The sequence below is a fragment of the Pituophis catenifer genome, unplaced genomic scaffold (genome assembly GCF_029215685.1).
Source record: "Pituophis catenifer annectens isolate HBS135680 unplaced genomic scaffold, rPitCat1.0.hap2 SCAF_1, whole genome shotgun sequence".
NCBI lineage: Eukaryota > Metazoa > Chordata > Lepidosauria > Squamata > Colubridae > Pituophis > Pituophis catenifer.
The window spans coordinates 159,374,859-159,402,385 of NW_027256881.1; the positions used below are offsets into that span (position 1 = coordinate 159,374,859).

Sequence of the window (27,527 nt, forward strand, 5' to 3'; positions counted from 1 at the left end):
GCTTCTAAAGCACATTTAGTACAATTACATTTAGTAACAGATTGTTGAGATTGGATTTGTTCCTAAGACTTACATGAACTATAATGAAAGATGTACCGGGGGAGTGAGGACAAAGGTTGGGGATGGTGGCTATTCTAAGGAGGGAAGGAAACAGTGACTGCAAGATGATGACAGGCATGGAAAGTTATCATCAGACACAGCTGCAGGTGATTCTTAGGAAGCTGCCCTCAAGTTTGTATCACCGTAGCATTCCAGCCCCTTCTGCTTCCCCACAAGACTTGGCCATCAGAGCATCCATGGCCCCAGGTTTCTTGCTGATTCCAAATGCCAGTAATAAAGATGATCTGGCATACATTATTTAGAATTGACTGGGGGTCTGTGTTGTGGGAGGAGAGGTGGTCATAGCAAGGTGTTCACCTGGGTTGATATTCCAGGGCAGGATATGTGTGTAACTATTGCCGTGCTAGAGATGGCTCAAGAGTTCATGTCCAGTATGGCAACCTTGGATCTTTGATTGTCTCATGCACAATAATAAGATGAGATGATGAGATGAGATGAGATAAGATAACTTTATTGCCATTTTGTTTATTGCGAGCGCACCAGCCCACATTAAAAATGAAATTCTGTTGACTTCCGATGGTGACGTCATTATGAAGGGGAGCGAAGGAACGGGCTCCGTTCCTGAAGTCTGAATTTTCCTGCTGAGAAGCCTCTAAAAGGTACTGTCAATCCCGGAGAGATTGATAGGAGAAAGGGGAAACTTTGAGGACCTCGGGGTGAAAGGCAATCCCCCCGAAGGTTCAGGAGAACATCCTTGAGATCGACAGGGAAGAAACCAGCCATCTTGGCCGGTTCAAAATGATGACAGCCGTGGAGTTGGAAGCAGAAATTGGAAAAGCAACATAACAGTATTGGTGCGAGAAGAGCCCCCTAAAAAGTCCTACAGTGTGATTGTCGAACGGGGGAGCTGAACTATCGAGACTTCGAAGCCCGAGGCAGGAATTTTGCTGGCATGTTTATGCTCCTGATTTAGTTTTTCACTTTCATTAGCACTTCCCCAACTAGCAAAGGCTTACCAAGCTATCAGTCCCACCCACCTTAGTTTTTGCATGAGATTTTGCATGAGGAACCTGTCAAGGAAGCTGTTAACCAGCCCTTCTGCATTCCTCCTGGGGCAGCTGTGACACTCAGCTACAATTGGCCTTCCATATCTAGCCTTCAATTTCCTGGAAGGGCAGAAGACCTCTAATAATGTTTTTGTGTTGTGAGAACTCAGTCTATAATGACATAACACAGGAAAGGGAAAACAGCATAGAAAAGCCAATATAAGAGGAGAGGGCAAGGTGGAGGGATTGGTGAGCCTGAGGGAGGGGTCAAATACATCATCAGTCATGAGTCCCCTCATGCCCACAAGATTTCCAAGTCCAGCTCACCTTGAATTCCTTTGACTCTTATCCATCACCAATTTGCTTTGACCACTTCAGATTCCTGTAGCGCTTAAGCTTACAATAAATCTTTATATTCACTTGACCTATTTGGATTTTCTAATATCCCTGGCACTTGACATAATGTTAGATAAGCAACCAATTATTTTGTTGCCTTGGCTTAATTGGAATCCATGGCAATGGAACACTTGGAATCCAAGTCTTTCATAATGCAGAGTAAACACAATTTTCTTGATTGATTCCATCTAGAATACTGTATTTTCCGGCGTATAAAACGACTTTTTAACACATGAAAATCTTCTCAAAAGTTGGGGGTCGTCTTATACCCCAGGTGTTGTTCTCCTGTAACGAGGCAGACCAGCCCGAAAGGCTCTGACGAGCCTTAAATGGCTCTGGTGATCCAAGCTCTGACGATCTGCTAATCAGGCAACGCAGCTGGGATTGCCAGAGCCATGGAGAAGGAAAAAACTTTTCTCCTTTCACATGGCTCTGGCGATCCAAGCTCTGACAATCTGCTAATCAGGCAACTCAGCTGGGATCGCCAGAGCCATGGAGAAGAAAAAAAGTTTTTCCCCTCCAGCTTGCTTGCCTTGCTTCACTTGCCTGAATCCATTCCATCAGCAAGCAACTCCCTGCCTGCAATCAAGCAGGCAGGGAGTTGTGGACTTCAACTCCCAGAGTTCCTCAGCCAGCAAAACAAAACTGGCTGAGGAATTCTGGGAGTTGAAGTCTACAAGTCTTAAAGTTGCCAAGGTTGGAGACCCCTGTTCTATTGAGTAAGTTTTTTTCCCCTTTGGGATCTTTAAAAAAAATAGTTAATTGGGGGGGGGGGTTAGTTGTTCTTTTTTAGACCTAGCCATTTAAAGTTTAGGAAGTTTTAAATTTAGCTTTCATATAAAAATAAAAATAAAATAAAATAATATTTGTGCAGCTTTCTGAGATTTAGTGTGTTTCTGTAGTGTTTCACTCCAACTACTCAAACACACAAAATCTCACAAAGCTGTATGTGGAATTTTGTGTGTATAAAGTGTGAACGTTGTTTTTTTGGGCTTTTTGTGGCTGTGTGAGGTTCCTGCTTCTTGCAGGGGCCATTTTGGGTCTAGCACAGCTGCTTTTACATTGTGGGTGAGCCAGTTGTGTTGTGTTGTGTGTGTGTAAAGTGTGAAAGTTGGTTTTTTTTGGGGGGGGGCTTTTTGTGGCTGTGTGAGGTTCCTGCTTGTTTCAGGGGCCATTTTGGGTCTAGCATAGCTACTTTTACATTGTGGGTGAGCCAGTTGATGTTTTTTAATTCTTATTTGGTGTGCATTGGAAGAGGGGTAGTCCTATACGGCAAGTATAGCCCAAACCCTATATTTTAACAGGAAAATTCGGGGGTCGTCTTATATGCTGGAAAATACAGTATTTTTTGGAGCTTACTGGAAGAATTGGTGAACTGGCAGCTGGTGGATCCAATTGGCAAGCCTAATTCAGCAAGTAGCAAAAGCAACCATGTTTTTCAGTATGTAAGTTGGAGGAAATGAAAAGAATAAAATTGCAGTCATGAACGATAATTTGCATACATCACCCCCACATTCATGCCAACCTTGTTCAATTGGCAGAAGTCAATTGAGATGAAGGGTTTTAACTATATAACAGCAATCACCTACAACATATCTTCCAGACCTCAAATACAGAAAGATCTACATAACCCTTCAACATTCCAGTCCCACAAACAAAGGAAAAGTCTGTCACAGAAACCTGCTTGGCCCAAATAAGAGATCAGGCAGAAAATTAAAATATTTCCCTCTTGTTACTAACCTGAGAAGCATAGGAATTGTTTAACACCAAAACGTCGGCTGAATGGTTTCTCACTTAGTAATGTTTAATTTGATTCCATTTCTTTACCTATGTATATATGAATTTATTTATCAGTCATATTTATATGGCCATCTTTAACTAAAAAGTAAAATATTTATTCCAGAAGATTTTGTTAGATATTGCTTACAGGCATGAAGATTTTGCAATTCATCCTGTATCCCATAATTTGAATAGATTCATTATATACTTTATATTGACCTTAAAAAGCTTGGTTATTATGTAATACAAATAAGTGGAACTGGTTTGATAAGCTTTTGATGATTTCACTATTTGCGTAAGACATGCCAGGAAAAGATCAAATTCCTGTTGGGAAAAAAACAAGGGAAAAGTTCAAAAGTCCTTTATTGAACAGAGCAGTCTGAGGATTCAGTAGAAAGAGTAGCTGGGCTCTGCCTACTGCATTGCTTTGAAATACATGCTGGTATCATTTCAGATTTCAAAATTCCTTGTAATTTTTATTGAAGACTGCTTAGTGAAAGGAAATGGATTGGACCGGAGCAATTTTAACTTTATTCCTATTTATTTTTGCAATTATGTTCCTTTTGAAAAAGAACAGTTCCAGGAATAACAGCTCCCACAATCTCCCTCCGAGACCCAGAACTATACCTATTTTGGGAAACCTGCACATGATGGATCTGAAGAGGCCTTACGGAACAATGTTAGAGGTAAAGCTTGATAATTAACAAGTCTCTTCACTGTTATTTGCCAAAACCTATTGGGATGGGACCAAATCCTGGTAAGATTGTCAGGTAAGTCTCCCTGATCGTGTTTACTGTATGTAAAATGTTCAAAAACTGGAGATCAAGCTGAATACATTTAAATATTTTATGTTCAAACCCCAGGGACTTGTGGGGAAATGTATCTGGATCCGTTCCAGTCGGGCTTCAGGCCCGGGTACAGCACGGAAACGGCATTGGTCGCGTTGGTTGATGATCTCTGGAGGGCTTGGGACAGGGGGTGCTCCTCTGTCCTGGTCCTGTTAGATCTCTCAGCGGCTTTTGATACCATCGACCATGGTATCATGCTGCACCGGTTGGAAGAGTTAGGGGTGGGAGGCACTGTGTTGCGGTGGTTCTCCTCCTTTCTCTCTGACCGGTCGCAGTCTGTGTTTTTTTTTTTTTTTAATTTGATTTATATGCCGCCCTTCTCCGGAGACTCAGGGCGGCTTACAATGTGCTCAGCAATAGCCTTCATACTTTTGTATATTTTTATACAAAGTCAGCTTATTGCCCCCACAAAACTGGGTCCTCATTTAACCTACCTTAGAAAGGATGGAAGGCTGAGTCAACCTTGAGCCTTGGAGAGATTCGAACCAGCAGTAAATTGCAGGCAGCTGTGTTAATAACAGGGTGCTTTAAACCACTGTAGTACCAAGGCTCTTTTTTTTTGTGTGTGTGTTGACAGGGGGACAGAGGTCGACCCCAAGGCCCCTCATATGTGGGGTGCCGCAAGGGTCGGTCCTCTCGCCTCTCCTGTTCAACATTTATGTGAAGCCGCTGGGCGAGATCATCCGTGGTTTCGGGGTGGAGTACCATCAGTACGCTGACGACACCCAGCTATACATCTCCACCCCGGATCACCCCAACGATGCCCTTGAAGTGATGTCCCGGTGCCTGGAGGCCGTACGGATCTGGATGGGGAGGAACAGGCTCAGGCTCAACCCATCCAAGACCGAGTGGCTGTGGTTTCCGACGTCCCGATATAGTCAGTTGACGCCATCACTGACTATTGGGGGCGAATCATTGGCGCCCACGGAGAGGGCTCACAACTTGGGCGTCCTCCTGGACTCACGGCTGTCTTTAGAAGAGCACTTGACGGCCATGACCGGGAGGATTTTTTATCAGGTTCGCCTGATTCGCCAGTTGCGTCCCTTTCTGGATCGGCACTCGTTACACATGGTCACTCATGCCCTCGTCACCTCCCGCCTGGACTATTGTAATGCTCTCTACATGGGGCTCCCCTTGAGGAGCACCCGGAGGCTCCAACTGGCGCAGAGTGCGGCCGCGCGGGTGGTAATGGGAGCGACATGGCGCTCCCATGTAACACCTCTCCTGCGCGAGCTGCACTGGCTCCCGGTGGTCTTCCGGGTGCGCTTCAAGGTTTTGGTTACCACCTTTAAAGCGCTCCATGGCTTAGGACCTGGTTATTTACGGGACCGCCTACTACCATCAATAGCCTCCCACCGGCCAGTACGCTCCCATAGAGAGGGACTCCTCCGGATGCCATCAGCCAAGCAGTGTCAACTGGCGGCCCCTAGGGGGAGAGCCTTCTCTGTGGGGGCACCTACCATCTGGAATGAGCCCCCCCCCGGAGATACGGAGGATCCCGGATCTGCGCTACTTCCGCCGTGCTGTGAAGACCTTTTTATTCCATCAGGCGGGCTTGGCCTAATTTCTTCCCTTTTTAAATATGTAAATTTTAATCAGTTTTTAAATTATTGGGGTGTTTTAATCTGTCTGGGCCAAAATGATTTAATTTGATTTTATCTGGTTTTTAAATTTTTTGTATTTATGTATTTTATTGTTGGCTGTTCACCGCCCTGAGTCCTTCGGGAGTAGGGCGGTATACAAATCAAATAAACCTAAACCTAAACCTAAATGTTCTTAAACTGAATGACTTGATATCTGTATGTTTCTATGTTTGCATTTTAAGCAGAAGTCATTAAATCTATTTCTACAGTTTACAATACCACAATGAATCAATTGAATAAATAATTTTCTGATTATTTAGATTTGCAGAAATGTTCAAATCCTAAGGAGCCTTTGGGGAAATATAAATGCTCTTAAGCTTGAATGACTGGAGATGTACTTAAAGGAACTCCCATGTTTGCACATTTTAAGCAGAATTATTTCTGCAGGGGCCAATACACAACCAAAATTAAGGGCAGAACAAGAAATAATGGGTGGAAACTTGTTAAAGAGAGATACAACTTAGAAGTTAGGACATATTTTCTGACAGTGAGAACAATTAATCAATGGAATAATCTGCCTCTTAGAGTTGTGGGTACTCCACCACTGAAGGCTTTCAAAAATATACTGGACAACAGTTTGACTGGGATGGTATAAGGCTCCTGCCTTGAGTAGAGGGTTGGAATAGAAGACCTCCAAGGTCCCTTCTAGCCCTATGATTCTATGATTCACAGTATGTCCTGCACAGATGATGTTGTTCCAACATATTAGAACCCTTTTCTCAACTTGACAAGCATTTCTATTGTGAGGATCTTTTATTATATAAGCATTTTAAATGTTAAATATAGAACATACGAAAATTTAAAAAATATAAATAAATGGTAAATATACCATCACAATTCTCAGCAGAATAGAAAAAGGAAATAACATTATATGTGCCTCTGAATTTTGACATGTAGTTTCTTAAACATCTTCTACATATGTGATTCCAATCATTGATTAAAATTGTCTCTTTGATTCCCTTCTGCTGAATTCCAGTGGTCAAAAGAATATGGTCCCGTTTTCCGCACCAAACTGGGATTGCAGGAGATGGTGGTGCTGACAGGCTATGAGACGGTCAAAGAGGCTCTAGTGAACCAGGCAGAGGCATTTGCAGAGAGGCCCTTTATTCCCATTTTGGAAGAGGCAACAAAAGGATTTGGTGAGTTATTTCATTTTGGATTGGAGTTGACAAACCTTTCAGATGTGTGATCAGTATAGATTTTATTCATTTGAGGAAAAATCATCAGAAGAATCTCAGATGAGTGAAATAGCTTCTGAAAATCCAACCAGGATGAAAATCCAACTAAAACCTTTCTTGTGCCACTGTGGCTTTGTCCCTCAGTGCCAATGTAGGTAACTTCAGAATAAAAAGCTGTGTCAGTATCGTATCAAGCCCCTGAGCCTCACATGCTCCTCACCACCCTGTTTCATTCTGCATATTGGCAAATTTGGGGGTGGGGGATGGGTGTTTGAGGAATTGCATAAGAAGGATTTCTGCCTGCCTCTCTCCTCATATACAGTACATGGTTATACAAACCTTTTCTTTGTACAATGTTTTTGCCAGTGTCTCTCAGAGATTAAGACCCTTTCGACCAGCTAATACTCACGGGTGAATTTCTGCATCCTTAAAAGATACTGTAAATTTGCTTTTAAGTTTTTAAAATGTATGATGTTTGGACTAGGCAGAAAAAAAGTGTTTGGTATATGAATTTTTGAAAAATAATAATGTATTAAGATGCCAGATGATTTGGAATTATAGTTTTGAATCATTTATAAGATATTTGCATATGGAAAAATGATGACTGCTTTCATTTTTGCTTTGTTTTGCTAAGGAAATGCTGAAGGCTGGATAGCAAAAGCAGAAGATAAAGGAAATGGAGTAGAACTCTTTAACACAAACTGAAACACCTTTCAGCAGTAGTGGGCTGCTGCCGATTCGGACTGGTTCAAGCGAACCAGTAGTTGCGACCTACGGGTGGGCCCGAGTGGGCCAGCCACCCACCCACCTGCCCAGGCACAATCCCATCCTCTATTGCTGTGATTTTGATGCCACATCAGGGGTGAAATGCTCCTGGTTCGGACCAGCTTGGCCGATTTGGTAGTGATTACAGCTGGAGGTTCAGAAAACTGGTAGCAATAATCTCTGGTGGCCCTGCCCCCACCCGCCCAGTCGCCCGCTCAACAGGTGCACTGGGGCCCCCTTGCCCTCCGCCTCCATGCACTGCACTTGGAAGGGGCCGCCACTCCTGCTCTCATCACTGCCACTCTCATCACCCTCCCTCCCTGCCTGTCTGCAGACATCTGCCTGCCCCCCTGGAGTAGTGCAGCTCCATCACCATTCGCTTTCTTCCTTCTTCTGCCGCAAAACAAAAGCGAACGGTGGCGATGGTGCTTCGGGAGGGCAGGTGGACATATTCATTATAGTTGTCAGCTGCAGACTTCCGCCTGCCCTCCCGAAGCACCACTGCAGCAAACAAAAAAACCCCATTGTGCTGCTCCTCCTCCTGCAGCCAAATGTGCCCAGCCATGCATGCCCTTTCCTCAAATGGGCTGTGCATAGGGCGCTTGGAGAGAGAGAGAGCAAGAGAGCTCTCCAATCTCTGTTTGTGTGTGTGTGTGTGTGTGTGTGTGTGTGTGTGTGTGTGTGTGTGAGGGAGGGAGGGAGCGACTTGAAGCCGAGGCACCCAAACTTCTGGCAGTGGCGGCTTCTGAGCAGCCCTGAGCCACCCAGCTCCACCTAACCTACTCCCTGAGTCTCACCATTCTCCTCAACCCCCCCACCCCACTCAAGCAGGCTGAGCAGGGAAGCCTGTTGAGGTTTGGGAATAACGAGAGGCACAAGCAAGCAAGTGACAACAGCTCTTTAATATACAGTGAGACTTCAGCAAAAACTCTGAGGCTGCAGCCCTCCTTATATACAATCCCGGAGAGGCTGTCAGCCAATCAGTAACTAAGGCAGGTTTGAAACTCCCGCTGAAATGTATCAATACATAACACCCCTCCCTTCCCAGAAGGCACTAACACTCAAAAATTTACATAAGTACACACAAAATCTCGCAGGTGACCTGGGCGAGTTCTCGTTCTGGTTGACCTGCGCAGTTCAGTGTTTGGTGGGGCGTCGAGCTGGTTGGAGGGACTCTCTGTCTCTCCCGGCTCCGCCAATGGAACCTCCTGGATTTTGTCCGGGGCGTGGTTATCCCCGGCTGGGAGTGGCGACTCGCTGGGGCAGCGCTGGAACCAGGGCTTGTCAGCTAAGTATTCCCTCGAACCCGGGCTTGAGTTAGCTGTTTTGGGAAAGTTGTTGTAGTTAGGTTCGGAGATCTCTAAGTTGATGTTCGCCTCACTGACTATTCTCTTCCTAAGTTGGTCTATGTGGCGTTTCCAGATTCTGTCTACCCCTACGTCTACCGTGTAAGATTTTGGGCCCGTTATGCCCACTATGGTTCCTGCAACCCATAGAGGTCCGCTGGCATAATTGCGAGCGAACACCGGGGACCCAACCTGGAACTGTCTTAGTCCGGTGGTCTCTCCCTTGAAGTTCTCATGTGAGTAGTTAGGGTGAAGCCTGTCTAACACGCACCGAAGCTTCCTGCCCATGAGGAGTTCGGCTGGGCTTCTCCCTGTAGCCGTGCATGGTGTGGCATGCTGGACTGCTAAAAATTGGTCTATCCTGGCCTGCCAGTCCCCGTCGTCTAGCCTGGACAATGCTTCTTTGGCCATTCTTACGAAACATTCAACAAGGCCATTAGAAGCCGGATGGAAGGGGGCCGACAGGGCATGGCGAATGCCCAGTCCGGCCAGGTAGCTCTCAAACAGAGTCGCTGTAAATTGAGGCCCGTTATCGGATACAAGGGTATCCGGTAGGCCGTGGGTGGCAAATAATTTCCGAAGAGCCTTAATGACTGCTTCGGCTGTGGTTGAAGACATGAGTATGATTTCGAGCCATTTTGAAAAGGCATCTACTACGATTAAAAATGTTTGCCTGTGGAAGGGCCCGGCAAAATCAATGTGGATCCTCCTCCATGGCCCCTTTGGTTTCTCCCACTCTCGGATAGGCGCTATCGGGGGATCGGGGCGAGATTTCTGGCAGGGCCTGCACTTCCCCACCCACTCGGAGATGACTTGGTCCATGTTGGGCCATCAAATGTAACTGCGGGCTAAGCTTTTCATCTGAACTATTCCTGGGTGCCCCTCGTGCAGTAACTCCAAGACCGTTGTTCTTAGTTTTGCTGGTACCACCACCCTGTCACCCCACAACAAGCAACCCCCTTGCATAAACAATTCGTTACGTTTGTTAACATACCCATGGTATTCCCCACCATCCACCTTGACAGGCCACCCCTTAAGGACCCACCCCATCACAGTGCGAATTACAGGGTCCCTAGCAGAGGCTTTAGCCACCTCGCAAGAGGAAATAGGTCCCAAAGTCATAGCGTCGATCAAGAGGACGGGGGCTTCCGGCGTGGGGTTGACAAGCAGTTTGGGAAGGGGGCAGCGGCTGAGGGCATCCGCATGGCCCAAGGTCCGTCTGGGTTGATGGACAAGCTGGTACGAATAGGCCGACAGGAAGATGGCCCACCTGGTTAAGCGTGGGGACAGGGCAGCGGGGTTGGGCCTGTCACCGGCCAAAAGTCCCAGCAAGGGCCGGTGGTCTGTCACAAGTTCGAATTGACGGCCATAGAGATATTCATGGAATTTTTTAACCCCCGCAATCGCAGCCAGAGCCTCTCTGTCCAATTGACTATAGTTTCTCTCAGCGCTGGACAGAGTGCGAGAGTAAAACGCAATGGGCGCCTCTAGGCCGTTTGGCAGTCTATGGCCTAGGACGGCACCAACTCCGAAGGGGGAGGCGTCACAAACCAATACAAGCGGTACCGCTGAGTTGTATTGAATGAGGAAACTGTCCTCAGATAAGAGTTTCTTTACAGCCTCAAATGCGGCCGCCTCTGTTTTACCCCAAACCCACGGAACATTCTTCCCTAACAGTTTGTGCAGGGGATCTGCGACGGTAGCCTTGCCTTTCAGAAACATCGAGTAAAAGTTGAGCAGTCCAAGGAAGGCTTGGAACTCTGACTTGGATTTGGGGGCTGGTGCGCTCTTGATAGCTCTAACTTTGCTTTTGGTGGGGTGGATGCCTGTGCCATCCACCTTGTACCCCAAAAATTCGACAGAGGGAACAGCGATCATGCACTTGTTCTTTTTAAGTTTGAGTCCCGCTTCCCTAAATCTGGTTAGGACGTTCCTCACTCTGTCCCCTAGTTGACATTCATCCTGGGCGCTGATTAAAACGTCATCAAAATAGGGCACCACCCCCAGGAGCCCTTGCAAGAGGCGCTCCATGGTGCTCTGAAATAGGCCAGGTGCGACGCTCACCCCAAACTGGAGCCTGGTGCATTTGAATGCACCCCTGTGAGTCACAATCGTTTGCGCCTCTGCCGTGGCATCGTCAACGGGTAATTGTTGATAGGCCTGTGCTAGGTCTAATTTGGCAAAAAAATTTTCCTGGCCCCAGGGAGTGTAGTAGATGATGCACGATCGGCACTGGATAGGCGCTCGGCTGCAAAGCCTTGTTGATCGTGCACTTGTAGTCGGCGCAAATTCTGATTGAGCCATCAGATTTAACTGGGGTCACTATGGGGGTTTCCCATTTCGCATGGTCAATGGGGATCAACACCTCTTGTTTAATTAATTTGTCCAGTTCAGCATCGATCTTTGGTTTCAATGCGAAAGGCACCCGTCTAGCTTTAAGTCTTATTTGGGCTACGTTGGGGTCTAAGTTTAGGGAGATAGGGGTCCCCACATACTTGCCCAACGTGTCCCCCAAGACGTCCTGGAACTCGGTCAGGAGGCTGTCCTTCAATGACGGCTTGGACATTCGGTGGATGCCGGTGAAACCCATGCCAAGGGCTCGGAACCATCCCATGCCCAGAAGGCTGGGCAGCTGCTTCATTACGACTGTTAGTGGCAGGTCTTTTTCGAAGTCTCCGTAGGTGATTCGAAACGTGCCTACCCCTTCGACGGGGACCCGGTTCCCCTGGTAGTCTAGGATGCGCAGTCTCTGTTCTGATAGCTGGTCCTTCCAGAATGACGGCAGGATGGTCTTCAGGGTCGCCCACGACATTATGGAGAGAGCTGATCCGGTGTTGATCTCCATCGTGCATGGTTTGCCGTTGATTTCGACCACCGTGCTGATCTTGTCTTCAATTGCCGTGCTGGCCTGGTCGACGTGTATGCTCCGGCCATCTCGCGGTTCAAATTCGCGCCGTTTCCTAGCACCGCCCTCTCTCATTGGATGCTTCTGGTGTGCTGATTCTGGTTGGCTGCGGCGCTCACGTGGTTGGTGTTTTCTACAGACTCGCGCCAAGTGCCCTTTTTTCTCGCAACGCCTGCAAATAGCCTCTCTGTATTTGCAGGACAGTCTATCGTGATTCCCGCCACAGCTGGGGCACTTACGCCGGGGGCTGCCTGCGTCTTTTCTTTGGTGCTCTGTGCGGAAGACGTCCTCATCAGACTCGGACTCCGAGCTGGATCCGGCATCTTCCCTATGCAGTGGTGTAGACTTGGGATTGTCCTTGCTGGTCAGCGGGCGCTGCAGCATTTCTGTGGCTTTTGTGGAGGCTTCATGAGCCCTGGCCTCGTCTAGGGCTCCGGCGAGCGTTAGATCAGGCTTAGCGAGTAGTCGCCTTTGTAGTCTTATGTCTTGAACGCCACAGATTAGCTGCTCAAGCAGCGCATCGTCCAAGTCCCTATAGTCGCAATGTGTTGCGGCTTTACGCAGGCTCGCCATGTAAGCGCTGACCGGTTCTCCCTCTCGTTGTACGCGTTGTCTTAATTGGTATCGTTGCACGAACTTGGAGGGCACGGGAGCGTAGTGAGCCCGAAGAGTTGCCATCAGGGTGCCCCAGGAAACGGTCTGGACCGGCGTTGGCTCACAAAGTGACTCTGCCATCTCGAACACGTCCGGTCCGCAGTGGCTTAGAAAGAGGGCTCTCTTCCGATTAGCGGAGAGTCCTTGCATGTCGCTGGCTTCCAGCGAGCACTCAAACCTCGTTAGGTACGAGACCCATTTTTTGCGGGCCGGATCAAAAGGCTTGGGCGGAACGTAGGCAGACATGTTCGGTATGCCTCCTGTAGTTCGCCTCGTCGCCTAGCTGAAGCTCATGATCTCACTGGTTCGCTTCTTGTGGCCTCAATCCCACCTTCGTCACCAAAGTTGAGGTTCGGGAATAATGAGAGGCACAAGCAAGCAAGTGACAACAGCTCTTTAATATACAGTGAGACTTCAGCAAAAACTCTGAGGCTGCAGCCCTCCTTATATACAATCCCGGAGAGGCTGTCAGCCAATCAGTAACTAAGGCAGGTTTGAAACTCCCGCTGAAATGTATCAATACATAACAAAGCCACTGTCACACCACTTCTCCTCGCTTCCTCAAGCACAAAGCCTAGGCTGTGTGCTTCCTAACCGGGCTCGTCACCGGCAAAGAGCCATGCGCCCAACAGCTTCTCAATGCTCCGTGTGCAGCATCACCCAGCCACCGGTGGGGACAGAGCAGCCAGCCCAGGGGCAGGAATGATTCCCACAGACCCCATTGCTCCTTGAGCGGGTAGGATGACACTGAGGACTTCAAAGAGAAAAACCATGAGATTTTGCGCTCAGCGGCTGGCCCTCCAGTGGCGGCTTGAAATGCCCAACTAAAGTTGTGCTTGCCGGTGAATGTTGGTGTGGGGGCTTTGGCTGCAGCGCTGCTCCAGCCAGCTAGCTCAAGCCCAAGCTGGGCTGGCTGCTCCATCCCCACCAGTGGCTGAGCAATGCTGCGCATGGGGCATTGAGTGGCTGTTGGGCAGGTGGCTCTTTGCTGGTGGCCAGCCCAGTGAGGAAGCACATGGCCTCGGCTTTGTGCTTGAGGAAGTGAGGGGGAGTGGCATGACAGCAGCTTCCCTGCTCAGCCCCGACAAGTTATGCAACCATGGTCCTGTACCAGCATACCGAGAGAAGTAGAGAAGATTACCGCTTGCAAGCAGACAAGCAGAGGTAGCAAGTGTATGCCGCCCCATGGGAAAAATAAGAGGCCCTGTTGTCCCACAGAGCCTGCCGCTGCTCGAGTGGGGGGGGGTGAGGAGAACGGCAAGACTCAGGGAGTAGGTCAGGTGGAGCTGGCTGACTCAGGGCTACTCAGAAGCCACCCCTGCCGCTGCCAGAAGTTTGGGTACCTCGGCTTCAGATCACTCCCTCCCTCCCTCACACACACACACAAACAGATGTTGAAGAGCTCTCTTGCACACACTCTCTCCAAGTACCCATGCACAGCCCATTTGAGGAAAGGACACGCACGGCTGGGTGCATTTGGCTGCAGGAGGAGGCCCGGGTGGAAGGCGGCTTTTTCAGCAGCTTCCCCCTCCCGTCTTTGGCTTGCTGTGCAAGGGGGAGGCTCTGCCTTTGCAGAAACACAGCAGGCGTTTTGTACAGAGGATTGGCAGGGTGGGATGCACGGCCCTCTGGGATGGAGAGCAGGGCAAGAGAAGGCTCCAAAGTTCGCTTGGGCAGTCAAGCCAGAGGGAAACTCAAAGTGTTGGGGGCTTCAGAAAGGCAGAATGTGCTTCAGAATGTGCAGCTCCTGGCTCTAACAGTGAGTGACATCAAGTTGGCCATGCCCACCCGGTCAGATGATCACAAAGCCACGACCACCAAGCCACGCCCACATAACTGGTAGCAAAAAAATTTAGATTTCTCCCCTGTGCCACATGCATGTGTGAGAGGCGCACACGAGCAAATTGCCATGCTTTTTGATGCCGCACACATGTGCGGATGGCGCACGATAGCGAATTCCCATTTTTTGTGATGCCGCACGCATGAGCACTCACATTTCCGGTGCTGGGCGAACCGGTTGTTACAGTATGTGACGCCCACCTCTGCCTTTCAGCCAGTACCTTGGACAGACTGGATGAAATGCTTGATCAAATTGATAGAACATATTTTATAATCCCTTTTGAGTCGGTGCTTCTTCCAATAAACAAAAGCAACAACAACAACAGGAAAGACAAGACAAGAAGGCAGCTAAGAGTACCCCACAAGAGAGTGGAGCTATGGGAGGAGCAAGATCGAAGCTTTTGGATGAACTTCAAATATTTTGCTCTGCGCTCCAAAAACAGGCCGATGACCCTTAAGTGTTTATCTTGGAATGTTAATGGGTTGAATTCAGCACAGAAAAGGAAGAAACTATTTACATATTTGAAACAATTTAATAATGATATAATATGTCTACAAGAAACGCATATTACAACTCAAGATCAGAAATATTTGATAAATTCAAAATTAGGAGTACATTATATATCTTCAACTTCGCAGAAAAAGAATGGTGTGGTTATTTATGTAAATAAAAAATTAACAGCAAAAGTTATAGAAGTAGATCAAGATGGTAGGTTTGTAGCAATTGAATTGCTTACAGCAAATGGTCAAATTCTTTTGATTGGAATTTATGCTCCCAACCAACAACAGGATTGTTTTTACAAGATGTTACATACTAAAATATTGCAATGGGACTATAGATCTATTTTATTTATGGGAGATTGGAATGGAGTAATTGATTCTAAATTAGACAAAAAGAGCTTGGCAAAGTCTAGAATTAGACTACCGCAGACTTTTTTTGATATGAAAGAAGATATGGAACTAAAAGATGTTTGGAGAATACATAATCCAAATGAATTGGATTACACTTTCTTTTCCGACAGACATAGATCCTTTTCTAGGATTGATTTTATCCTGTTGTCAAATGATCTACTTATTAAGACAAAAAGAACAAAGATTTTTCCAAGAACTTTGACTGACCATAGCCCTGTATGGATAGAAATTGAGATGGATAAGGTTGAGAGACGTTCTTGGAGATTAAATGAGAACTTGTTTAGATATGAAAAAAATACAATAGAACTTAAAAAGCACTTGAAAGAATTTTTTGAAATAAATTTGAATAAAGGTACCCCAATTGAAATTGTTTGGGACGCTAGTAAAGCTTATATGAGAGGGGTACTTATCTACATGAATTCTAAACATAGACTGTTCCGACAAAAGAAAAGATCTGAGTTGGAAATGGAAATTAAGAATAAGGAACAGTTACTTATTAAAAACCCAACAGATGAAAGAATACGAAGTGCTATAAAACTTTTGAAAGACCAATTTCAAATGCTTATGGCGGAACAAGTTGCAACAAGTTTACAATACGCGAAGCATAATACATTTTGCAATGCCAATAAACCGGGCAGATGGTTGGCTTACACACTGAGGAAAAAACAAAGTATACGGACTATTGATAGTATTGACATTGGAGGGAAAGAAATTTTTCAACAAAAATTAATTAAAGAAGCTTTTGTGGATTATTATACTAAATTATATGCCAAAGAAGAGGTGCAGAATGGACTTATAGAAAAATATTTAAAGGATAAGAGAGTTACAAAAATTACTGATCAACAAAAGGAAAGAATGAATTATCCTATAACAGAGGAGGAGATAATAGCAGCAATTAAGCAGCTAAAAACAGCCAAAGCTCCTGGCACGGATGGTTTGACTGCAGTGTATTACAAAACCTTACAAGCTGAAATGGTGGAACAACTTAGAGATTTATTTTGCAATATTCAACAAGGGGGTAAAATACCCCCATCTTGGACAACTGCTTATATATCTTTGATACCAAAGGAACAAGTTGGTCCTAAAAAACCAGAGAACTACAGACCAATATCTCTTTTGAACACAGACTATAAAATTTATGCGAAGGTATTAGCCAACAGGTTGATGCCAGTAATCCAAAAAGTGATTCATGAGGACCAAGCGGGATTTATTGAGGGCAGATATATGAAGGACAATGTAAGGCAAGTAATAGACTTATTGGAATATCTTGATAAGAATAAACAGATTTCTGCAGTGCTGGTTTTTTTGGATGCGGAGAAAGCCTTTGATAGAGTGGATTGGAATTTTCTACTAAAGACTTTAAAAAAGATGGGCTTTGGGGATCAATTTATACAGGCGATTTCAGCAATTTATCAAGAGCAAAAAGCACAGATTATTATTAATGGAAGTTTGACGACAGAGTTTAAAATTGAAAAAGGAACAAGACAGGGATGTCCGTTGTCCCCACTTTTATTTATATTAACATTGGAAGTCTTGCTAAATACAATACGGGATTCAAAAATTTTGAAAGGTATAGTGATAAGGCAAGAGGATTATAGAATAAAGGCATTTGCAGATGATCTGATTGTTACCCTATCACAACCAATGGAATCAATAATCCTGATGAACGACATTATACAAGACTATGGTAGAGTTTCAGGTTTTAAACTGAACTCAAAAAAGACTAAAATGATAGTTAAGAATATGACACAAGATCGTAAACATGAGCTTGAAAGGAGGGCAGGTTTTGAAATTGTACCTAAGGTAAAATATCTTGGAATTCAGGTTGCAGAATTAAATATGAAATTGTTTCAAAATAACTATGAGGTGTTGTGGCGAGAGGTTCAGAAAGACATGGAGACCTGGAAAAAGCTGCAACTGTCTTTACTTGGAAGAATAGCAGCAGTTAAGATGAATATTTTGCCAAGATTTCTGTTTTTGTTCCAAATGATTCCGGTGCTTAAAAGTGATAAACAACTGAAAGTTTGGCAGTCTGGTGTGAATAAGTTTGTCTGGAACGAGAAAAAGCCGAGAGTGAAATTGAAAATTATGCAAGATGTTCCAGAAAGAGGAGGCCTTAAACTCCCAAACCTACAGTTATATTATGATGCAGCAGCTTTAACTTTAACAAGTGACTGGTTTGGAAATAAAAAGGCTGGAATATTGAATGCAGAAAGTTTTGATCTTGAATTTGGATGGCATGCTTACTTATTTTATGATGATAAAGTTGATAAAGTATTTAAAAGTCATATACTCAGAGATTCTTTGATGAGAGTTTGGAGTCCGCTATGGCTGGATCTTGGTCATATTATGTGGAATACAAATATAATGTCACTCGGGGGGAGTTTATACAAAGAGGTTCTTTTTACAGAGGCGGGCAGATGGCAGTTGAAGACATTACAGACACTGTTGGACGAAGGGATTAATTTAACCTGGTTACAATATAATCAACTACAAATGAGATGGAAAGAGGACCAAAAAACTGGTATTATGTTGCATGAGGAAGAATTGGTTAGACATATAAGAGAGAAAGGTCCAATGCATATTAAAAGGCTTTATAATGTTTTGTTAGAAAGAGATTCAGAAACGGAATTAGTTAAAGATTGTATGATTAAGTGGGCACAGAATTTTGAAGAACCAGTGATGCTGGAAACTTGGGAAAAAATTTGGGTTCAGAATGTTAAATTTACACAGTCGCAAAACCTGAGAGAAAATTTTTATAAAATGTTTTATAGATGGCATTTAGATCCTAAAAAGTTGTCATGTATGTACCCTAATGTTCAGCCAAAATGTTGGAGATGTGATTGTGTAGATGCTACATATTATCATGTTTGGTGGACCTGTAGGAAAGTTAAGGCTTTTTGGATAAAAATTTGGTGGGTCATGCAGAATGTTTTGAAGAAAAAAATTCAATTTTCTCCACAATTGTTTTTATTGGGTATAGTTAAGGGTTTTACACGGGGTGAAACAAAACTAATATTGTATATGATAACAGCAGCAAGATTGTTGATAGGTAAATACTGGAAGAATGAAGCTTTGCCTACTATCGAGGAATGGACTTTGAAGATGGCCAGCTTTGCAGAGATGGCGAAGATTTCAGCGTATTTAAAAGATTGTTCACAAGAGACTTACGAATGGGAATGGAAAAGGTGGATAGAATATGTTCAGAACAAATACCAAACTAGAAAGTATCAAATAGCTTTTATTTGAAAATAATGTATTAGAAATATTTTAATGTAAAGAGATAAAGAGGAAAAATTATATAGGGGGAGGGATGGGTTCAGGTTTATATATTAGTGTTATTTGTTATGAGTATGTAATAGGGAAGTCTGGGGGGGGAGGGTTAGGGAGGGTTAGGGAGGATGGGAAGTTTGGGGAGGGAGGTGGGGGGGTGAAAAAAGGGGTGAAAATGTAATTGTAAAACTTTTGCAATAAAAAAAAAAAAAAAAATTGATAGAACATATTTTAATGAAGTCGTAAAACAAGAATGAGCAAAGGATGATAAAATTATATTTCACTATCTTATCCATTTTCTCTTCAGGTCTTGTTTTTGCTCATGGTGAGCACTGGAAAGTGATGCGACGGTTTACATTATCCACATTGCGGGATTATGGAATGGGCAAGAGGACCATTGAGGACAAAATCACAGAAGAGTGCAGTGTCTTAACAAAGACAATGGAGACTTATGCAGGTGGGTTAGTATATTGTAATGGAGCATCTTCTGGGATAAATGTAGAACAGGAAATAAATTCTGCAGATTATTTCAAGTGACCAAGGTACCTTTTCTAAAACAATTCTTAAACCCATTGTTTTTTCCCTATAAATATGTTTCGTTGTCCAATTTATGTTAAGTATAGTTACAGAAATGTGACTTATGGATGGAAAAGTGGTCCAGAGGACTTGAATTGTTAATTCAGTGTAATACGACAGTATCTCATCAATCACTTCTAGACTTATTCTTCTTTAGAGACCCATCTAAGCATGAAAATGTGTTGTAAACTGGAGTTCTTGCTCCTCCCTGCTTTTGGTCAAGCTATTTGATCTTTAAAACTGCAATAATTTAATGAGGATGCATTGCAATAATTTTGCTAAATATTTTATCCTCAAGGAGTTAAATAGTTGCAAAGAAAACATCACTGATGCATGGTCAGATATTACAGCTCTGATTCTGAGAAAATGAATTACCATTGAAATATTTTTTCATATTTTTAATATAAGTACTTCCAATGTTATCAGCACTAGCTATAGCTTTCTGTGAGCAATGCTCCCTTTATGTAAACTGGTTTTGAGTAGAAATGGAGTAGAAAACAAATTTAATCCTAGTTTTATTCACAATTTTTTTAATCTATTGTTTTTGTCCAGGAAAACCCTTTGACATCACAAGAATTCTCACTGCTGCTGTTTCCAACATCATAGTTTCTATTCTACTTGGGAAACGCTATGAATATGAAGATGCCACATTTTTACGACTACTGAAGATAATGAGGGAAAATGTTAATCTTATAGGAAGCCCTGCTGTGTTGGTAATCTAATTTCATATTTGGAAAAAAAAAATGCCATGAAAAACAGGCAGCAGAATCTGTGTCATTCAAGCTTTGTTGAAAAGCAAAGCATGTTGCTTCCCATAGCATTGTTTTGACAAAAATATTTGAGATTTCCACCTAAAAAATTCAAAATATTCAACTTCCATAATATGTGTTTTCCTTTATCATTCTTTTAGCTATATAATTTTTTTCCCATGTTGGGGTTCCTTTTGGGTGCTCGTAAAACAATAATGAAGAATAAAAAGGAGCTCCATGATTTCATACGGACCACATTCATAGAATATCTCCAAGACCTTGATGAAAATGACCAGAGGAATTTTACTGAATCATTTCTTGTTCGGCAAAGACAGGTAATGGATTATTTTACCCATATCTGTTATTACCAATTTATTTAAAAAAATATTTTAAAAATGAACCTTCATATATACTGTCTGCAGGTTGGTTAAGATCTTTCTTTCAGAAATATAGAACAAAACAAATTTCCAAAGCAATTTTAACCATTCCCTCTTCATTACTTTAGTTCAGAATCTGCAGTTACTTAAAACTACATCCAGATTGATTTCTCTCTCCATTAAAAATGCCCTAAATATTGATCCCTTTCTGGAGGAGTGGATCCAAGTGGGGGTGGGAATGGGTGAACCCTTTGGCCAATCGTTTCTCTTTCTGTGCAACTGTTTGATTTCCTTCTAAAAATCCAGTAAATTTGGGACAACTATAACGTCTCAGGGTGACTATTACCCACATATGAAGTGCCCTCTTAGATTTCAGGAATATTGATCATGTGGGTAGATTGAGCTCTCTTACTAGTATTTTCTTTATACACTTCAGGAGAATATGAAGATGACACATGATGGATATTTCCGTAATGAAAATCTTATAGGTCTTGTAGATGATTTATTTGCTGCTGGTACAGACACAACGTCAAATACTCTGCGCTGGGCCATACTCCTAATGATGAAGCACCCAGAAATCCAGAGTAAGCACTTTCATAATATTGGCTTGCAATAAAAATTAAAAATGACTGAAAAAGAATGATTGGCATTTGGCACGCTACTTGAATGAAGGCAAAGTGATGAGCCAAGAATTAAGTTGCCTTAATTTGGAATGGAATGGAATGGAATGGAATGGAATGGAATGGTATGGAATGGAATAGAATAGAATAGAATAGAATAGAATAGAATAGAATAGAATAGAATAGAATAGAATAGAATAGAATAGAATAGAATACTTTATTGGCCAAATGTGATTGGACACACAATGATTTTGTCTTCGGTGCATAAGGTCACGGTATACATACAAACAATAAGCGTACATTCAAACTACAAGGTAATAATAACTAAGATTCCAAAGGAGTAGGTAGTGGAAAAGATGGGAAGGATAATAATAATAATATAGCCAGACTACATGGGTAAATATCCTTAGACATAAGACAGTAGTGTGGTAATTAGGTATTCAGCAGAGTTTTGGCATGAGGGGGAAAAACTGTCCTTGTGTCTAGTTGTTTTGACATGCAATGCCCTATAGTAGTGTCCTGAGGGGAGGAGGTGAAACAGTTTATGTCCAGGATTTGAGGGATCTCTAAATATTATCTCAGCCCTCTTTCTGGCTCATGCAATATGCAGGTCCTGAATTTAAAGCAGGTTGATTGCAATTGTTTTTTCTGCATTCCTAACTATCCATTTAAATCAGTACCTGTCCTGTTTAGTTGTAGTACCAAACCAGGCAGTTATAGAAGTACAAATGACAGACTCAATAATTCAACTGTGCAACTATATCAACAGCTCCTGGTGCAGTCTGAATCTCCTGAGTTTATGCAGGAAGAACATCCTTTGTTGTGCTTTCTAATGATAGTTCTAATGTTAGGTGTCCATTTCAAATCCTGGGAGATTATAGAACTCAGAAACTTGAAGGATTCTACTGCTGATACTGTGCTGTCAAATATAGTAAGAGGTGGTAGGATAGAGGGGCTCTTTCTAAAATCCACTTTTATCTCTACCATTTTAAGTGTTCAGCTCCAGTTTTTCCAGCTGCACCATAGTGCCAGCTATTCAACCTCCCATCTCTATACAGACTCATCATCATTTTGAATGAGGCCAATGACCACTGTATCATCTGCAAACAAAAAAACAAATACCCCCCACCCCAAAAAAACCCAGACAAGACAACTTTGATCTCATGGAAGGTAAATAAACTAAACTTACATCACAAATGAAAATGGGTTTTAATAAACTCAAAACATTTATACCTGAGAATGTTAATCTGCAAGAAAAGAAAATCTTGTCAACTTGCTGAAAGATAGAAAACTGGGTCAGGAACATTCAGCATCAGGAAAAAGAAAGAAAAATGGAATATTAATTGATAGCAAACCACTTTCCTGGGAAGTACTAGAACAATTAAAAGATAAAGAAGGAAGAACATTAATTTTGAAATTAAGAGAAGAAGGCAAGTATGCTCCAAATACAGATAAGGAACAATTCTATGGAAGCTTCTTCCAGATGTTAATAAGGAATTGCAGAGAAGGAAGTTACCATAGAAAACATGGATAAAGTGCTAGACCTGAGCTTAATCACACCATCCCTAGAAGAAGAAAAAAATAGGACAACACTTTCATGAAAGTTTTTTCAAAATATGGATATTTGACCAATGTTGGGAGATTGAAAATCCAATAGAAGCAGAGGTGGGCTGCTGTTGGTTAGGACCGGTTTGGGTGAACAGATAGTTGCGACCTGCGGGTGTGGGTACACTCACCAGTCCCGGCACTATCCTGTCCTATATCTTGATACATAATATCATTTTGTTCTCCCAGGTAAGATCCAAGCAGAAATTGCAAGAGAGATTGGTGATATTCAACCAAGGACTGACCACCGAGTCAAAATGCCTTACACCGATGCTGTAATTCATGAAATTCAAAGATTTGCTAATATTATTCCCTCCAATTTGCCACATGCAACCACCATGGATATAACTTTCAAAGGCTTCTTTATCCCCAAGGTGATTAATCAGAAACCACTGTATTATATGAGATCTAGTCTGTTGTGTTCACTGGGTAGAAAAAAGTAGTCCTTAATTAATGGAATTGGCTAAATCAATTATAAGGCCACAGACTGTTATCTTATTAGAACACTTTCCATAGATATATCTCTCAAGGTGTCAATAGGAGATTTTTTTTTTCTTGGCATCTGGCATTCTGAAACTACCCCACCTCTTGATTCATGAGGAGTACTTTCTTCTCTTACTTTATTCTTTTATTTCTTCCTCATCTTGGTTTGTTGCTTTATTTCCCCTCCTTGTCTTCAGTAAGCCTTTATTATTTTTTGGGTCCTGAATTTTCTTGATATTTGTTTCTTATTTTTATTTCCAAAACTAAAAAGTAAAAGTATATAATGTGCATATTCAAAATCCTTGATTTATTGTTATTTTCATTTTTAATATAATCTAAATTTCTTTTATAGCCAGACGTTGACAAGAAAACATTGGCAATTCCTCTCAAGGAGATGTTCCATAACAAAATAACCATAGGAAAAAATGAAGATATTTCCCACAATAGAGAGTAAATAGAAATGGAAAAATCCCCATTTATTTAAAAAGAAAAAGAAAAACGATCAACGATATATAAAAAAGAAAAATGAAACAGTTATTTTAAGAACTAGTAAAATACAAAATCCTTGGCAGTAGAAATCTGATGCAAATATAAATCAAATCAAATCAATAGTGAAGTTATCAAGGAGAAAGTATTTGCACGATAGGTTGCCATGCAGCAAAAGTGAAATTGTTTGATAATTCCAAAGCAAAGCAGTAAAAAGGATCCGGTTTGTGGGGGCAATAAACTGACTTTGTATAAAAAAGAACACCTCTTGGGGGTGGAGGGGGGGAAGCCCTGCTAAGCAGGTATATACAAAAGTATGAAGGCTATTGCTTAACGCATTGTAAGCCGCCCTGAGTCTCCGGAGAAGGGCAGCATATAAATCGAACCAATAAATAAATAAAAAAATAAAAAAAGAGATAAAAAGTTCACATTTACAGTCCAGCAAGGGATGCATAAAATAAATCAGTGTTCAACCAGACGGTTAATTGAAAATGTAAATCAAATGTAAAAAGGTGATGCTTAAAAACCAAAGTGTATCTAAAGAGTACACTGATGGGAAAAGATGGAGATGGAAATATAGTTTTAATATATTTTTTAAATTGAATATTGCTCCAAGCTCAATACTTATTTCTCAATAAACACTACAAAATTCCAGGATTAACTTCCATAGCCGTGCATTAAACGGACATACTCCTTTTCATATATTGTTTTTATCCTTTCCATTTTTAGGGAATGTACATACTTCCATTGCTGATGTCTGTTCTCCATGATGAATCTCAGTGGGAGAAACCTCATGAATTCTACCCTGAACATTTTCTTGACTCTGAAGGAAAATTTGTGAAGAGGGATGCATTCATGCCATTTTCTGCAGGTACGATTCTCTGATGTCATAGATTATGTTCCATAAAAGGCAACCCTTAACACCTTGTTTGAAAAGAAAACAATTTATACAATCTTGATCTCATAGACAGTATTTTGACAAAATTTAGGCCTCATGGACAACATGTGTGGCCAGGCTCATTCAGGGATTAGTTAAGGGTTTCCAACCTTAAACACTCAAAGAGCCATTTGGACCCGTTTCCCACAGAAAAGAAAACACCGGAAGCCACAAAACCTGGGTGGGCGTGACCAACTCAATGTCACTCACTCTCACCCAGTCACATGACCCCACCCAGTCACTATGCCTACTTAGCCAGTCATTAGGGCAGAGGACCCTTGTTAAAAAACACCAGGAGCCACAAAACCCTTTTGACATCCCTCTCTCTCTTCCCCTCCCACTCTCTGCATCTCTCTATGTCTCTCTCTTTCCCCCTCCCTCTCTTCCCCTCTCTCTGTATCTTTCTCTGTGTCTATGTCTCTCTCCCTCTTTCTCTCCCCCTCTCTCTGTATCTCTCTCTCTCTCTGTATCTCTCTCTCTGTATCTCCCCCCCACACCGATTCTGATATGAGGCATCAGGCAGGCCATGAGGTGCTCTTGCAGCGCCTTGCGCAGCACAGTGAACTTTAGCATGCTTCACAATTGGGATATGGGGTTTCCTCCTCCTCCTGGAGCCCATTACGACATGGAGACACAATGCGACCCTGCCGCACTTGCCCCTAGCAACATGTCACGAAAGAAGGAGGGGGAGGAGGAAAAGAGGGTTGAGGGAAGCCTCCACGGCAGCTCGCAGTCATTCCTCAGCCAGGCCAGATTTCCCCTCCCCCCCAAAAAAAAGAAAGAAAGAAAGAAAGAAAAGGAGTAGCTAAAAGCTCCAAGGAGAGTTTGCCAGCTTTCTGAAAGAAAGAGGAGACACACACACAGACACACACACAGAGATACAACACACAGGCAGACAGACACACACATGCACACACACAGACATAGAGAGAGATACACAGAGAGAGGGAGACCGGGTGATGGATGAGCATCTTTGGTGAGGGTCCTCTGGCTTTATCTGAGCCTGACCCCCAGGGTGGGCATGCTAGATTTGGCAGGCCATCCCCCTTTTCCTGCTGCCCTGAGCTTCTTAAAACTGTTGCTGGGTGCTGAGGGCCCATTCCCCTTTCCAACGTCCTGTCCCCCTGGATCCCATTCCCACCCCACCAATCCTCATGTTAGCGAGGCCGGCATCGGTCACGGCTGGGTCAGCCCAGTGTCTAATGGCGGAGAGCAGGTTGCGCGTCTCCCCAAGTGACTGAGGCATGCCCAGAACTAACAAGGGCTGGAAGAAGTTCCAGCAAAATTGAGGTGTTGGAGAATCAATCCTGGCCACTTCTCCATCCCCCGCTCCATCCCCCGTTGCTCTTATCTTCTCAGGCCTGGTGTGGAGTGACTGGGAGGGGAGGGCAAGGTGTAGAACCAGCCAGTGATGAAACAGGGAGCTGCAGCAGAGGGCCCAAAGAGCTGCATGCGGCTCTGGAGCCATGGGTTGCCGACACAAGTTGATTCCAATGTCTGCCTGGGCAATTATCAACCCTGTGCATGAGTTACTGTTATTCCTGCTATGCACAGGTAGCCCTTGACTTACAACCTCAATTGAAAACAAAATTTCTGTTGCTAAATGATATATTTGTTTAGTGAACTTTGCCCCATTTTACAAATTTTCTTGCCAGGTTGTTAAGTGAATTACTGCGGTTGTTAAGTTAGAACCGGTTGTTAAGTGAATCTGGCTTCCCCATTGCCTTTCTTTGTCATAAGGCCTCAGAAGGTGACTCAGAGACAGTGCAACCGTCATAAATATGAGTTAGTTGCCAGGCATTTGAATTTTGATCACGTGACCATGGTGATGTTGCAACAGTAGTAAGAGTGTAACTTTGAACGTTTGTAAATTGAAGGTTACCTGCAATGGCACCAGTAGATGACTGCACCACAATTGGATATTTATTAGCATCCTTTTCAAAAAGCCTTTCTCTGAAGTTTTCTCTATTCAAAGAACTAATCCCCGCCCCCCCCCCCCCCAAAGAGCAGAGAATTAGATAAGCAGAAGGGTTGCCCTGGAGAGGCCTAAAATCTTCCCCATGAAGAGCCTTGGTGGTGCAGCAGACTAAAGTGCTGTTAAGTAGCACTTAGCTGCCAGCTGCCTGCAATTACTGTGAGTTCAAATCTCACCAGGCTCAAGGTTGACTCAGCCTTCCATCCTTTCGAGATAGGTAAAATGAGGACCCGGATTGTGGGGGCAATAAGCTGACTTTGTATAAAAAAGAAGACCGCTTGGGGGGGCCAAAAGCCCTACTAAGCAGGTATATACAAAAGTATGAAGGCTATTACTTAATGCATTGTAAGCTGCCCTGAGTCCCCAGAGAAGGGCAGCATATAAATCGAACCAATAAACAATAAATAAATAAATGAAGTTATTTTTGGATTATGTCCAATTGAGTAATAATCCACTCATCCCAACACATATCTTGGCTCCATCAATATCTGAACAAGCACCTTACCGTACAATATTTTAATTGTTCTCTTTGGGAATCAGAAATCTTAATGATAATACCCACATCTGTTTTTCCAGTGTTGGCATTAATTTTTTTGACTTTATCTTCAAATTCAGAAATCTGCTGCCATTTATTCGTTGGAAAAATTATCTGTCTCCATTCCTTTACTGCATTTTTACTTCTTTCCATATCTTCGTTCTGTTATCTTTTTTTTCCTGTATGCTGATCTCTCTATGACCAAAGAATATTGGGAAATCCTGTGAAATAGTTTAAGAAACTAATAAACACAAATCTCTCTCTTTTTTTGTCATCTATGCTTTCCTCCAGGTCGGAGAGTATGTGTAGGTGAGAACCTTGCCAAAATGGAGCTCTTCCTCTTCTTTACCAGCCTCTTGCAGAAATTTACCTTCCATCCACCCCCAGGGACATCTAAAGATGAGCTGGACCTGACCCCTGTTGTTGGATTTATCTCCACTCCCATGCCGTACAAGACTTGTGCTGTGTTACGCTGATCTGACACAAAAAAATATAGCAAGTTGTTTTCTTAGTCTTGAATTGCCTTCATTTTGAGAGGTA

At 43.2% G+C, this 27,527-nt stretch overlaps 1 protein-coding gene across 1 annotated transcript; it reads left to right on the plus strand.

Moving 5' to 3' along the window:
- The first annotated feature begins 3,706 nt into the window (after positions 1–3,706).
- Positions 3,707–27,527, plus strand: LOC139309041 (cytochrome P450 2K6-like). The gene is made up of 9 exons (XM_070933104.1): positions 3,707–3,967; positions 6,749–6,911; positions 18,952–19,101; positions 19,773–19,933; positions 20,131–20,304; positions 20,783–20,930; positions 22,761–22,945; positions 24,270–24,411; positions 27,279–27,527. Exons 1-9 carry the CDS (start codon positions 3,785–3,787, stop codon positions 27,461–27,463), a joined length of 1,491 nt encoding a protein of 496 aa, XP_070789205.1. The 5' UTR covers positions 3,707–3,784; the 3' UTR covers positions 27,464–27,527.